The following is a 12,393-nucleotide window of genomic DNA, read 5'->3' as shown; positions in this document are numbered from 1 at the left end:
CTTGAGTTGGCTTCTTTTTGTTTGTTTATTTGTTTATTGTGTTTTTTTTTTTGAGACAGAGTCTTGCTCTGTTGCCCAAGCTGGAGTGCAGTGGTATGATCTTGGCTCACTGCAAGCTCTGCCTCCCAAGTTCAAATTATTCTGCTGCCTCAGCTTCCTGAGTAGATGGGAAGATTGGATTACAGGCATGTGCTACCATGCCTGGCTTTTTTTTTTTTTTTTTTTTTTTTTTTTTTTTTGAGACGGAGTCTCGCGCTGTCACCCAGGCTGGAGTGCAGTGGCCGGATCTCAGCGCACTGCAAGCTCCGCCTCCCGGGTTCACGCCATTCTCCTGCCTCAGCCTCCCGAGTAGCTGGACTACAGGCGCCCGCCACCTCGCCCGGCTAGTTTTTTGTATTTTTTAGTAGAGACGGGGTTTCACCGTGTTAACCAGGATGATCTCGATCTCCCGACCTCGTGATCCGCCCGTCTCGGCCTCCCAAAGTGCTGGGATTACAGGCTTGAGCCACCGCGCCTGGCCTTTTTTTTTTTTTTGAGATGGAGTCTCCCTGTGTCACCCAGGCTGGAGTGCAATGGTGCGATCTCAGCTCACTGCAACCTCTGCCTCCCGGGTTCACGCCATTTCTCCTGCCTCAGCCTCCCGAGTAGTTGGGACTACAGGCTCTCACCACCACGCCCGGCTAGTTTTTTTGTATCTTTAGTAGAGACGGGGTTTCACCGTGTTAGCCAGGATGGTCTCGATCTCCTGACTTTGTGATCCACCTGTCTGGGCCTCCCAAAGTGCTGGGATTACAGGCGTGAGCCACGGATCCCGGCCTTTTTTTTGTATTTTTAGTAGAGACGGGGTTTTGCCATGGTGGCCAGGTTAGTCTCGAACTCCTGACCTCAGGTGATCTGCCTGCCTTGGCCTCCCAACAAGGAGGCTTCTTCAGACACGTCCAACCCCTCTGTGGTCCCTGGCTTCTCTCTGTTTTCATGGCTGGCATGTTCCACCCTTCATGGCTTTTCACACACATTGAGGTGGTCACATCTCTTTTTTTTTTTTGAGACGGAGTCTTGCTCTTGTCACCCAGGTTGCAGTGCAATAGCACAATCTCGGCTCACTGCAACCTCCGACTCCCGGGTTCAAGCCATTGTCCTGCCTCAGCCTCCCGAGTTGCTGGGATTCCAGGCGCGTGTCACTACGCCCGGCTCATTTTTGTTTTTGTTTTAGTGGACCTCAGGTGATCCACCCGCCTCAGCTTCCCAACCTGCTGGGATTACAGGCGTGACCCCCATGCCCAGCAGTCACATCTCTTGCATGACACATGGCTTCCATAAGCACAAGTGACCTCGGAGAAAGGAAGCAGGAACTTTGAGGCCAGGGACTGGCGCAGTCACTTCCATCATCTTCTCTTGGTCAAAGCCAGCTCAGATTCAAGGAGCTGGAAGAATGATCTCAGTGTCCTGATGGGAAGGAAGAGACCAATGGCTGCCTTCTTGGAACCAAGCGACTGCCGGGTGTGCTGAGGCAGTGTCCTTTAGACCTCAGGTGGGAGATGCCCACCTGGGATCTGGTTTACCTGCACACACCTTACTCTCCTGTAAGGACTTAATGCCAGGGGCTCACGCCTGTAATCCCAACACTTTGGGAGGCCAAGGTGGGAGGATCACTTGAGCTCAGGAGTTTGAGGCCAGCCTGGGCAACATGGTGAAGCCCCATCTCTACAAAAAAATAAAAAAAAATTAGCCGTGTGGGGTGGTGTGCACCTGTGGTCCCAGCTACTTGGGAGGCTGAGGCAAGAGGATTGCTTGAGCCCAGGAAGTCAAGGCTGCAGTGGGTGAGCCATGATTGTACCACTGCACTCCAGCCTGAGTGACAGAGCAAGACCCTGTCTCAGGAAAAAAAAAAAAAAAAGGAAGAAAAAAGAGAGAGAGAAAGAAATAAAATGAAGGAAGGAAACAAGGAAGGAAGGAAGGAAAGAAAGAAAAAGAAAGAAAGAAAGAGAAAGAAAGAAAGAAAGAAAAAGAAAGAAAAAGAAAGGAAGGAAGGAAGGAAAAAAAGGAAAGAAAGAAGAAAAAGAGGGAGGATGGGAGGGTGGAAGGAAGGAAGGAGAGAGGAAGGAGGAAGGGATAGAGGGAGGAAGGAAGGAAGGAATGAAAGAAAAGGAAGGAAGGAAGAAAGAAAAAGAAAGAAAGAGAAAGCAAGCAAGCCAGGTGCAGCGGCTCATGCCTGTAATCCAACACTTTGGAAGGCTGAGGTGGACGGATCACCGGAGGTCATGAGTTTGACATCAGCCTGGCCAACATGGTGAAACATCATCTCTACTGAAAAAAAAAAAAATACAAAAATTAGCCAGATGTGGTGGTGTGCGCCTGTAATCCCAGCTACTCAGGAGTCTGAGGCAGGAGAATGGCTTGAACCTGGGAGGCGGAGGTTGCCGTGAGCCGAGATTGTGCCACTGGACTCCAGCCTGGGCAACAGAAGGAGACTCCATCCCCCACCAAAAAACAAAAAATATTCAAAGTCAGGCGCGGTGGTTCACACCTGTAATCCCAGCACTTTGGGAGACCAAGACAGGGGAAGAATCACTTGAGCCCAGGAATTCAAGACCAGCCTGGGCAACATGACATAACCCTGTCTCTACTAAAAATACAAAAATTAGCTGGGCGTGGTGGCGTACACCTGTAATCCCAGCTACTTGGGAGGCTGAGGCAGGAGAAGCACTTGAACCCAGGAGGCGGAGGTTGCAGTGAGCCGAGATCGTGCCACTGCACCTCAGCCTGGGTGACAGGGTGAGAATCCATCTCAAAACAAAAGAAGGCAGATTTACATTACGTGTATTTTATTTACCACTACAACAAAAAATGAAGTATAAACCACCCACAGGTTGATTTCCAGCTCTGTTGCTGGGAGGCTGTGGCTCTGCCCGCATCTCTTCACTCCTGGCTCACAGCCATCACCTCCAATGCAGCACACGGGACAGGTCTCTGGAGGGTCTTGCCCTGGCCATTAAATGCTACAGGCCAGAGGAGTCACACCCCTTCTGGGTAGAACTGTTCAGGTGACACAGCTGTCAGGAACTAGGCACACAGCCCTTCATTGCCAATGAGAGTACCTGAAATCCACAAGGAAGAGCCTCACTGCTTGCCCCAGCCGGGGGCTGGGCCAGGTGGCCAGGACATGGCTGTCCCCAGGCATCCGCCAGCATTGGCTTTTCCCTGCAGCCAGGGAGAGGGGCTGGTGGGCAGGGCTTGCAGAGAAGGGGGCTCAGGGCCAGCACTTGAAGGGCAAGGAGAGCCCAGTGAGACAGAGAGGTTGACATGCCCCCTTCTGTCCTGGCCGCAATTCAATCCAAAGGTCTCTGCTTTATTTCCTCCAGAGGCTTGGCTTATCTTATCTTCCCTTCTCTTATCTCATGAGGAAGTCTCCCAGGATGGGGTGCAGCGGCGCGATCTTGGCTTGCTGCAGCCTCTCCCTCCCAGGTTCAAGGGATTCTCCTGGCTCGGCCTCTCGAGTAACTGGAATTACAGGTGCGTGCCACCACGCCCAGCTAATTTTTTTTTTTTTTAGACGGAGTCTCCCTCTGTTGCCCAGGCTGGAGTGCAGTGGTGCGATCTTGGCTCATTGCAAGCTCCACCTCCCGGGTTCATGCCATTCTCCTGCCTCAGCCTCCTGGGTAGCTGGGACTACAGGCGCCCGTCAGCATGCCTGGCTAATTTTTTGTATTTTTTTAGTATTTTTTAGTTTCACCGTGTTAGCCAGGGTGGTCTCGATCTCCTGACCTCGTGATCCGCCCGCCTCGGCCTCCCAAAGTGCTGGGATTACAGGCGTGAGCCACCGTGCCCAGCCTTAATTTTATATTTTTAGTAGAGATGGTGTTTCACCATGTTGGCCAGGCTGGTCTCAAACTCCTGAACTCAGGTGATCCGCCTGCCTCAGTCTCCCAAAATGCTGGGATTGCAGCTATGAGCCACTGCACCCGGTTCCTAAATTGGCATATTTTGACATGGCATATTCTAATCTCCTTCAGTTGCTCCCTCTAAATTTTTTGTGAACTCTTTAAATATTTTCGTCCACATCAGGTCTTTCTGGTGTGCATAATATTCCTGAATGAAAGTCCTAGTGTTGGCTGCCATGGTGGTTCATGCCTGCAATCCCAGCATTTTGGGAGACTGAGGCAGGAGGATCACCTGAGGTGAGGAGTTTGAGACTAGCCTGGCCAACATGGTGAAACCGTGTCTCGACTAAAAATACAAAAACTAGCCGGGTGTAGTGGTGGGTGCCTGGAATCCCAGCTATTCAGGAAGCTGAGGCAGGAGAATCGCTTGAACCCGGGAGACGGAGGTTACGGTGAGCCGAGATCACACCACTGCACTCCAGCCTGGGCAACTGAGTGAGACTCTTTTTTTTTTTTTTTTTTTTTGAGACGGAGTCTCGCTCTGTCGCCCAGGCTGGAGTGCAGTGGCTGGATCTCAGCTCACTGCAAGCTCCGCCTCCCGGGTTTACGCCATTCTCCTGCCTCAGCCTCCCGAGTAGCTGGGACTACAGGCGCCTGCCACCTCGCCCGGCTAGTTTTTTGTATTTTTTAGTAGAGACGGGGTTTCACCGTGTTAGCCACGATGGTCTCGATCTCCTGACCTTGTGATCCGCCCGTCTCGGCCTCCCAAAGTGCTGGGATTACAGGCTTGAGCCACCGCGCCCGGCCCGAGACTCTTTTAAAAAAAAAAAAAATTAGGCATGGTGGTGCGCGCCTGTGGTCCCAGCTACTCAGGAGGCTGAGGCAGGAGGATCGCTCGAGCCCAGGAGGTGGAGGCTGCAGTGAGTTGTGACTGCACCACGGCACTCTAGCCCTGGAAGATAGAGTGAGACTGTCTCAGAAAAAAGAAAGAAAGAAAGAAAGAAGAAAGAAAGAAAGAAAGAAAGAAAGAAAGAAAGAAAGAAAGAAAGAAAGAAAGAAAGAAAGAAAGAGGAAAGCAAGCGAGTCTGAGCATCCTGGAGCCAGAGGAGAGGAAAGGGGGCCGTGGGAGGGAAGAAAATGACATCACACCGTCCTGGCCAAGGATAGTTTTATTGTATGAATTGCACACGTCTCTAGAAATGAATGGAAATCCAGCCATCAGCTTGGTGACTGGCGCCCTCTAGAGGCCACCACCGCATAGACAGGGCTGGGATTGGTTCCAGAAACCCGGGGAAAAACTCAAAAACGCTCAAAACACAGTGCCAGGGACTGGGGCAGGTGTTGGCTCAATAGCCAGTAAAAAAATGAAATAAAATAAAATAAATAAAAATAGCAGTAACAAAGAACAAAAAGGCTCAGCAAGCTTCCCTTGCCACCCCTGTGGCTGAGGTGGGCTCATGTTTCTGCCCTCGCAGATAATCTCCATCTGTAATATGTTTAGGTCTAGTGAGAGGCATGGTTTACCTACAGCAAATGCACAAATCTTAAGTGTAGTTTGGTTAATTGAGGCACATACATGAACCTGTTTCACTCACACCCCTCTCAAAATCACGTGGGCTGGGTGCGTTGGCTCACACCTGTAATCCCAATATTTTGGGAGGCCAAGGCTGGCAGATCAGGAGGTCAGGAGTTCGACACCAGCCTAGCCAACATGGAAAACCCCCCCGCCATTAAAAATACAAAAATTAGGCTGGGCGTGGTGGCTCACCCCTATAATCCCAGCACTTTGGGAGGCCGAGGCTGGCAGATCACAACGTCAGGAGATCGAGACCATCCTGGCTAACACGGTGAAACCCCGTCTCTATGAAAAAAACAAAAAATTAGCTGGGCGTGGTGGCGGGCGCCTGTAGTCCCAGCTACTCAGGAGGCTGAGGTAGGAGAATGGCATGAACCCGGGAGGCGGAGCTTACAGTGAGCCGAGATCGCGCCACTGCACTCCAGCCTGGGCGATAGAGCGAGACTCTGTCTCACAAAAAAAACAAATCAAAACAGGCCGGGCGCGGTGGCTCAAGCCTGTAATCCCAGCACTTTGGGAGGCCGAGACGGGCGGATCACGAGGTCAGGAGATCGAGACCATCCTGGCTAGCACGGTGAAACCCCGTCTCTACTAAAAAATAACAAAAAACTAGCCGGGCGAGGTGGCGGGCGCCTGTAGTCCCAGCTACTCGGGAGGCTGAGGCAGGAGAATGGCGTAAACCCGGGAGGCAGAGCTTGCAGTGAGCTGAGATCCGGCCACTGCACTCCCGCCTGGGCAACAGAGCAAGACTCCGTCTCAAAAAAAAAAAAAAAAAAAAAAAACCAATCAAAACAAACAAAAAAAATCTCCACATGGCCAGGTGGCTTACACCCGTCATCCCAGCGTTTTGGGAGTCCTAGTGGGAGGATTGCTTGAGCCTAGGAGTTCAGGAGCAGCCTGGGCAACAAAGTGAGATCCCATCTGTGTGTGTGTGTGTGTGTGTGTGTGAGGCAGGGCCTCACTTTGTCGCCCAGGCTGCAGTGCAGTGGCACAATCTCAGCCTCCCCATCTGTAGCCATATCCCACTTCAGCCTCCCAAAAGCTGGGACTACAGGCACGCACCACCACACCTAGTTAATTTTGTAATCTTTGTGGAGACAGGGTTTCACTATGTTGGCCAGGCTGGTCTTGAACTCCTGAACTCAAGTAATCTGCCTGCCTCAGCTTCCCAAAGTGCTGGGATTACAGGCATGAGCCACCATGGCTGGCCTCCATCTCTTAAAAAACAAACAAACAAACAAAAAAAAACCACTTGAACATCTCAGCATTCTGTAAAGTTCACCCTTTCCTCAGACAATCTACTGTTTTGTTAATTTCCATCACCGTGGCAGGTATGTCTGTTCTGGAACCTCTTCTAGAAGGGACTGCACAGATGTCCTCTTTAGGGTCTGGCTGGAAATATGTCACTATGCAGATGTATGAAATGAGAGATAAGAAAGTTGACATTTAGAGGCTGGCTGTGATGACTCCTGCCTGTAATCCCAGCACCTTGGGAGTCCAAGGCAGGCGGATCACCTGAGGTCGGGAGTTCGAGACCAGCCTTGCCAACATGGAGAAACCCCGTCTCTACTAAAAATACAGAATTAGCCGGGCATGGTGGCGCATGTAATCCCAGCTACTCAGGAGGCCGAGGCAGGAGGATCACTTGAATCCGGGAGGCGGAGGTTGTGGTGAGCCTAGATCGCGCCACTGCACACCAGCCTGGGCAACAAGAGCGAAACTCTGTCTCAAAAAAAATATATATATATATATTTGCTGGGCATGGTGGTGCACAGCTGTAATCCCAGCTACTCAAGAGGCTGAGGCAAGAGAATAGAATCGTTTGAACCCAGGAAGCGGAAGTTGTAGTGAGTTGAGGTCACGCCATTACACTTCAGCCTGGGCAACAGCGGGAAACTCTGTCAAAAAAAAAAAAAAAGTAAGAGAGAGGGAGGGAGGGAAGGAGGAAGGAAGGAAGGAAGGAAAAAGCTGAGTTCAGTTGCTTGTAATCCCAGCATTTCTGGAATCCAAGGGGGAGGATTACTGAAGCCCAGGAGTTCAAGGCCGCAGTGAGCCATGATCCTGCAGCTGCACTCCAGCCTGGGTGACACAGCAAGACTTTATTTAAAAATAATAATAATAATTAAAATTAAAAATTAAAGTAGAAATTGGCCGGGTGTGGTGGCCCATGCCTGTAATCCCAGCACTTTGGGAAGCTGAAGTGGGTGGATCACTTGAGGTCAGGAGTTCAAGACCAGTCTGGCCCACATGGCAAAACCCCATCTCTACTGAAAATATAGAAATTAGCCCAACAGGCCGGGCGCGGTGGCTCAAGCCTGTAATCCCAGCACTTTGGGAGGCCGAGACGGGCGGATCACGAGGTCAGGAGATCGAGACCATCCTGGATAACACGGTGAAACCCCGTCTCTACTAAGAAATACAAAAAACTAGCCGGGCGAGGTGGCGGGTGCCTGTAGTCCCAGCTACTCGGGAGGCTGAGGCAGGAGAATGGTGTGAACCCGGGAGGTGGAGCTTGCAGTGAGCTGAGATCCGGCCACTGCACTCCAGCCTGGGCGACAGAGCGAGACTCCGTCTCAAAAAAAAAAAAAAAAAAAAAAGAAATTAGCCCAACATGGTGGCAGGTAGTGCCAGCTACTCGCGAGCCTGAGGCAGGAGAATTATTTGAACCCTAGGAGGCCGAGGTTGCAGTGAGCTGAGATTGTGTCATTGTGCTCCAGCCTGGGAGACAGAGCCAGACTCCGCCTCAAAATAATAATAATAATAGTAATAAAATAAAGTAAAAATAACGATCTTGTAAATTATAACTCAAAACAATTGTAGATGGCTGGACGTGGTGGCTCACGCCTGTAATCCCAGCACTTTGGGAGACCGAAGTGGGCGGATCACCTGAGGTAAGGAGATTGAGACCATCCTGGCCCATACAGGCAAACCCTGTCTCTACTAAAAATATGGGCAGGGCACGGTGGCTCACGCCTGTAATCCCAGCACTTTGGGAGGTTGAGGCGGGCGGATCACGAGGTCAGGAGATCAAGACTATCCTGGCTAACATGGTGAAACCGCGTCTCTACTAAAAATACAAAAAATTAGTCGGGCAGGGCGCGGTGGCTCACGCCTGTAATCCCAGCACTTTGGGAGGCCGAGGCGGGCGGATCACAAGGTCAGGAGATCGAGACCACGGTGAAACCCCGTCTCTACTAAAAATACAAAAAATTAGCCGGGCGTGGTTGTGGGCGCCTGTAGTCCCAGCTACTCAGGAGGCTGAGGCAGGAGAATGGCGTGAACCCGGGAGGCGGAGCTTGCAGTGAGCCGAGATCGCGCCACTGCACTCCAGCCTGGGCGACAGAGCGAGACTCCGTCTAAAAAAAAAAAAAAAAAAATTAGTCGGACGTGGTGGCGGGCAAGTCCCAGCTACTCAGGAGGCTGAGGCAAGAGAATGGCGTGAACCCGGGAGGCGGAGCTTACAGTGAGCCGAGATCGTGCCACTGCACTCCAGCCTGGGCAACAGAGCGAGACTCCGTCTCAAAAACAAAACAAAATTAGCCTTAGCCAGGCGTGGTGGCGGGTACCTGTAACCCCAGCTACTCAGGAGGCTGAGGCAGGAGAATTGCTTGAACCAAGAGGCTGAGGTTGCAGTGAGCCAAGATCACGTCACTGCATTACAGATTGGGCGATAGAGGGAAACTCTAAAAATAAAAAATAAATAAAAAATAATTGTAACTACCTCAACCACCCAACCATGGAGAACTGAAAATAGCATTATCACTTGGGTTTTCTTAATACCCTATTTTCTTTTTTTTTTTTTTTTTGAGACAGGATCTTGCTCTGTTGCCCAGGCTGGAGTGCAGTGGTGGAATCATACCTCATCAAAAGCTCAACCTTCCAGGCTCATGTGATGCCCCTCCTGTCTCAGCCTCTTGAGTAGCTGGGACAACAGGTACACACCACCACACCTAGTTTTGTTTTTTTTTTTTTTTTTTTGAGACGGAGTCTCCCTCTGTCGCCCGGGCTGGAGTGCAGTGGCCGGATCTCAGCTCACTGCAAGCTCCGCCTCCCGGGTTTACGCCATTCTCCTGCCTCAGCCTCCCAAGTAGCTGGGACTACAGGCGCCCGCCACCTCGCCCGGCTAGTTTTTTGTATTTTTTAGTAGAGACGGGGTTTCACCGTGTTAGCCAGGATGGTCTCGATCTCCTGACCTCGTGATCCGCCCGTCTCGGCCTCCCAAAGTGCTGGGATTACAGGCTTGAGCCACCGCGCCCGGCCACCACACCTAGTTTTGTTTTGTTTTTTTTTTTTTTGATATGGACTCTCGCTCTGTCGCCCAGGCTGGAGTGCAGTGGCACGATCTCGGCTCACTGCAAGCTCCACCTCCCAGGTTCAAGCCATTCTCCTGTCTCAGCCTCCTGAGTACCTGGGACTTCAGGCGCCCGCCACCACGCCTGGCTAATTTTTTGTATTTTTAGTAGAGATGGAGTTTCACCATGTTAGCCAGGATGGTCTCGATCTCCTGACCTCATGATCCACCCTCCTCGGCCTCCCAAAGTGCTGAGATTACAGGCATGAGGTACCGCACCCGGCCTTTTTTTTTTTTTTTTTGAGACAGCGTTTTGTTCTTGTTGCCAGGCTGGAGTGCAATGGCACGGTCTTGGCTCACTGCAAACTCTGCTTCCCGGGTTCAGGTGATTCTCTTGCCTCAGCCTCCCAAGTAGCTGGGATTACAGGTGCCGGCCACCACGCCTGGCTAATTTTCGTATTTTTTTTTTCTGTTGTTTTTGAGACAGAGTCTTGCTCTGTCACCCAGGCTGTAGTGCAGTGGCACGATCTCGGCTCATTGCAAGCTCCGCCTCTCAGGTTCACTCCCCTGCCTCAGCCTCCCAAGTAGCTGGGACTACAGGCGCCTGCCAACACACCCAGCTAATTTTTTGTATTTTCAGTAGAGACAGGGTTTCACCGTGTTAGCCAGGATGGTCTCGATCTCCTGACCTCGTGATCCTCCTGCCTCGGCCTCCCAAAGTGCTGGGATTACAGTCGTGAACCACCACGCCTGCCTGGCTAATTTTTGTATTTTTTGTATAGATAGGGTTTTGCCATGTTGCCCAGGCTGGTCTCGAACTCCTGACCTCAGGTGATGTACCCGCCTCGGCCTCCTGAAGTGCTGGGATTACAGGCGTGAGCCACTGCGCCCAGCCTGGTTCCTCAATCTTTGTGGCACTTGTCTACCTTGACGTTATGTATATAGTAAGCGTTTTGGGGAAGTCCCAGCTCCGTCCACGCTGACCTGGAGAGGGTGCCGGGCGTCTGCTGAGTGTGAGAGAACGAGGCCTGCACTCCGCCCGCTCATCAGCAGCTTCCCGGCCTCAGGCTATGTCTCTGTACAGTGGAGCCCGTGCCACGGGGCGGACCCACCACCTGGGTCCGGGGTCTGGGATCTAGAAGCTGGGGTCTGAAGTCTGGGGTTGAGTCTGGGATCTAGGATTCAAGGTCCGAGGCCTGGGGTCCCGCACTGAGGTCTGTGCTCGAGTGTTTAGGATCCCCGGTCTGGAGTCCGGGCCCTGGACCCCAAATTCTGGACCTTGGTCTGGAGTCTGGGCTTCAGGTGAGGATGCTTAGGGAGTGGAGCAAGAGGGTCTTTCACCAGCCCCTCCCCTCTGCAGGCCCCTCCTCCTCTTCCCTCTTCTCTCTGTCCCTCCCTCCCCTCCCCTGCAACACCCTCCCCATTCCCCTCCCTCCTCCCCTTTCCTCCCTCCTCCCCTCCCTCCTTCCCTTCCCCTCCCTCCTCTCCTCCCTCCTGCCCCTCCTTCCCTCCTCCCTCCCTCCTCCCCTCCTTCCCTCCTCCTTTCCTCCTCTCCTCCCTCCTCCCCTCCCCTCTCTCTCCTCCCCTCTCTCCTTCCTCCTTCCCTTTCTCTCCCTCCTCTCCTCCCTCCTCCCCCCTCCTTCTTTCCCCTCCCTCCCTCCCTCCTCCTCCCTCCCTCCCTCCTCCTCCCTCCCTCCTCTCCTCCCTCCCTCCTCTCCTCCCTCCCTCCTCTCCTCCCTTCTCTTCCCTCCTCCCTCCCTCCTCTCCTCCCTCCTGTTCCCTCCTCCCTCCCTCCTCTCCTCCCTCCCTCCTCTCCTCCCTCCCTCCTCTCCTCCCTCCTCTTCCCTCCCTCCCTCCTCTCCTCCCTCCTCTTCCCTCCCTCCCTCCTCTTCCCTCCCTCCCTCCTCTCCTCCCTCCTCTTCCCTCCCTCCCTCCTCTTCCCTCCCTCCCTCCTCCCCTTCCCCGCCCGCGCCGCAGCGACAAAATGGCGGCGGGTGGGAGCGGCGGGCGCGCGTCCTGCCCGCCGGGGGTCGGGGTCGGCCCGGGCGTGGGGGGCAGCCCCGGGCCCAGCGCCAACGCCGCCGCCGCCCCGGCCCCCGGCAACGCGGCGGCAGCCGCCGCCGCCGCCGCCGCCGCCCCCGGGCCGACCCCGCCCGCCCCGCCGGGCCCCGGGACAGACGCGCAGGCCGCGGGCGCGGAGCGGGCGGAGGAGGCGGCGGGCCCGGGGGCGGCGGCGCTGCAGCGCGAGGCCGCGTACAACTGGCAGGCCAGCAAGCCCACCGTGCAGGAGCGCTTCGCCTTCCTCTTCAACAACGAGGTGCTGTGCGACGTGCACTTCCTGGTGGGCAAGGGGCTCAGCTCGCAGCGCATCCCCGCGCACAGGTGGGCGCCCCGACCCCGCCAGCCCCGGCCCCGACCCTCCCGGCCTGCTCCCCGGGCCCTGCACCTGAGGCCCTGCACCCCTGTGTTCCCGAGACCCCTGCACCCCTTCGGCCCCAGAACTCCTGCACCCCTCCGTCCCCGGGCCCTGCACCTAAGGCCCTGCACCCCTCTCTCCGCGGGACCGTTGCACCCCTGCAGCCTCAGGCCCCGAACCCAGCTCGGCCTGCACCTAACGCCCTGCACCCCTCTGTCCCTGGCACCCC

General features: G+C 54.0%; 1 protein-coding gene and 1 long non-coding RNA gene across 13 annotated transcripts in view; one reads left to right on the top strand and one right to left on the bottom strand.

The window, feature by feature from the left end:
* Nucleotides 1-12,393, bottom strand: part of LOC144336987 (uncharacterized) — a 57,387-nt gene that overhangs the window by 36,653 nt on the left and 8,341 nt on the right. The window lies entirely within an intron of this gene.
* BTBD2 (BTB domain containing 2) overlaps nucleotides 11,709-12,393 on the top strand; it is a 30,524-nt gene continuing 29,839 nt past the window's right edge. For 2 of the 12 annotated variants that reach the window (XM_077979059.1, XM_077979053.1), the window contains exons 1-2: nucleotides 11,709-11,742; nucleotides 11,991-12,130. Coding sequence is in view for 2 of the 12 variants with exons in the window: in XM_077979051.1 (XP_077835177.1) it covers nucleotides 11,733-12,130 (398 nt within the window). In the remaining 10 variants the exon portion in view is untranslated. Of the gene's footprint in view, nucleotides 12,131-12,393 lie in introns of all 12 variants that reach the window. The other 10 variants (XM_077979061.1, XM_077979054.1, XM_077979062.1 and 7 more) reach the window with 6 other exon arrangements.

This window comes from Macaca mulatta, chromosome 19 (genome assembly GCF_049350105.2).
Source record: "Macaca mulatta isolate MMU2019108-1 chromosome 19, T2T-MMU8v2.0, whole genome shotgun sequence".
NCBI classification, from domain to species: Eukaryota; Metazoa; Chordata; class Mammalia; order Primates; family Cercopithecidae; genus Macaca; species Macaca mulatta.
Note: the sequence above shows the minus strand (reverse complement) of the source record. Positions and strands in the feature narration are given on the sequence as shown.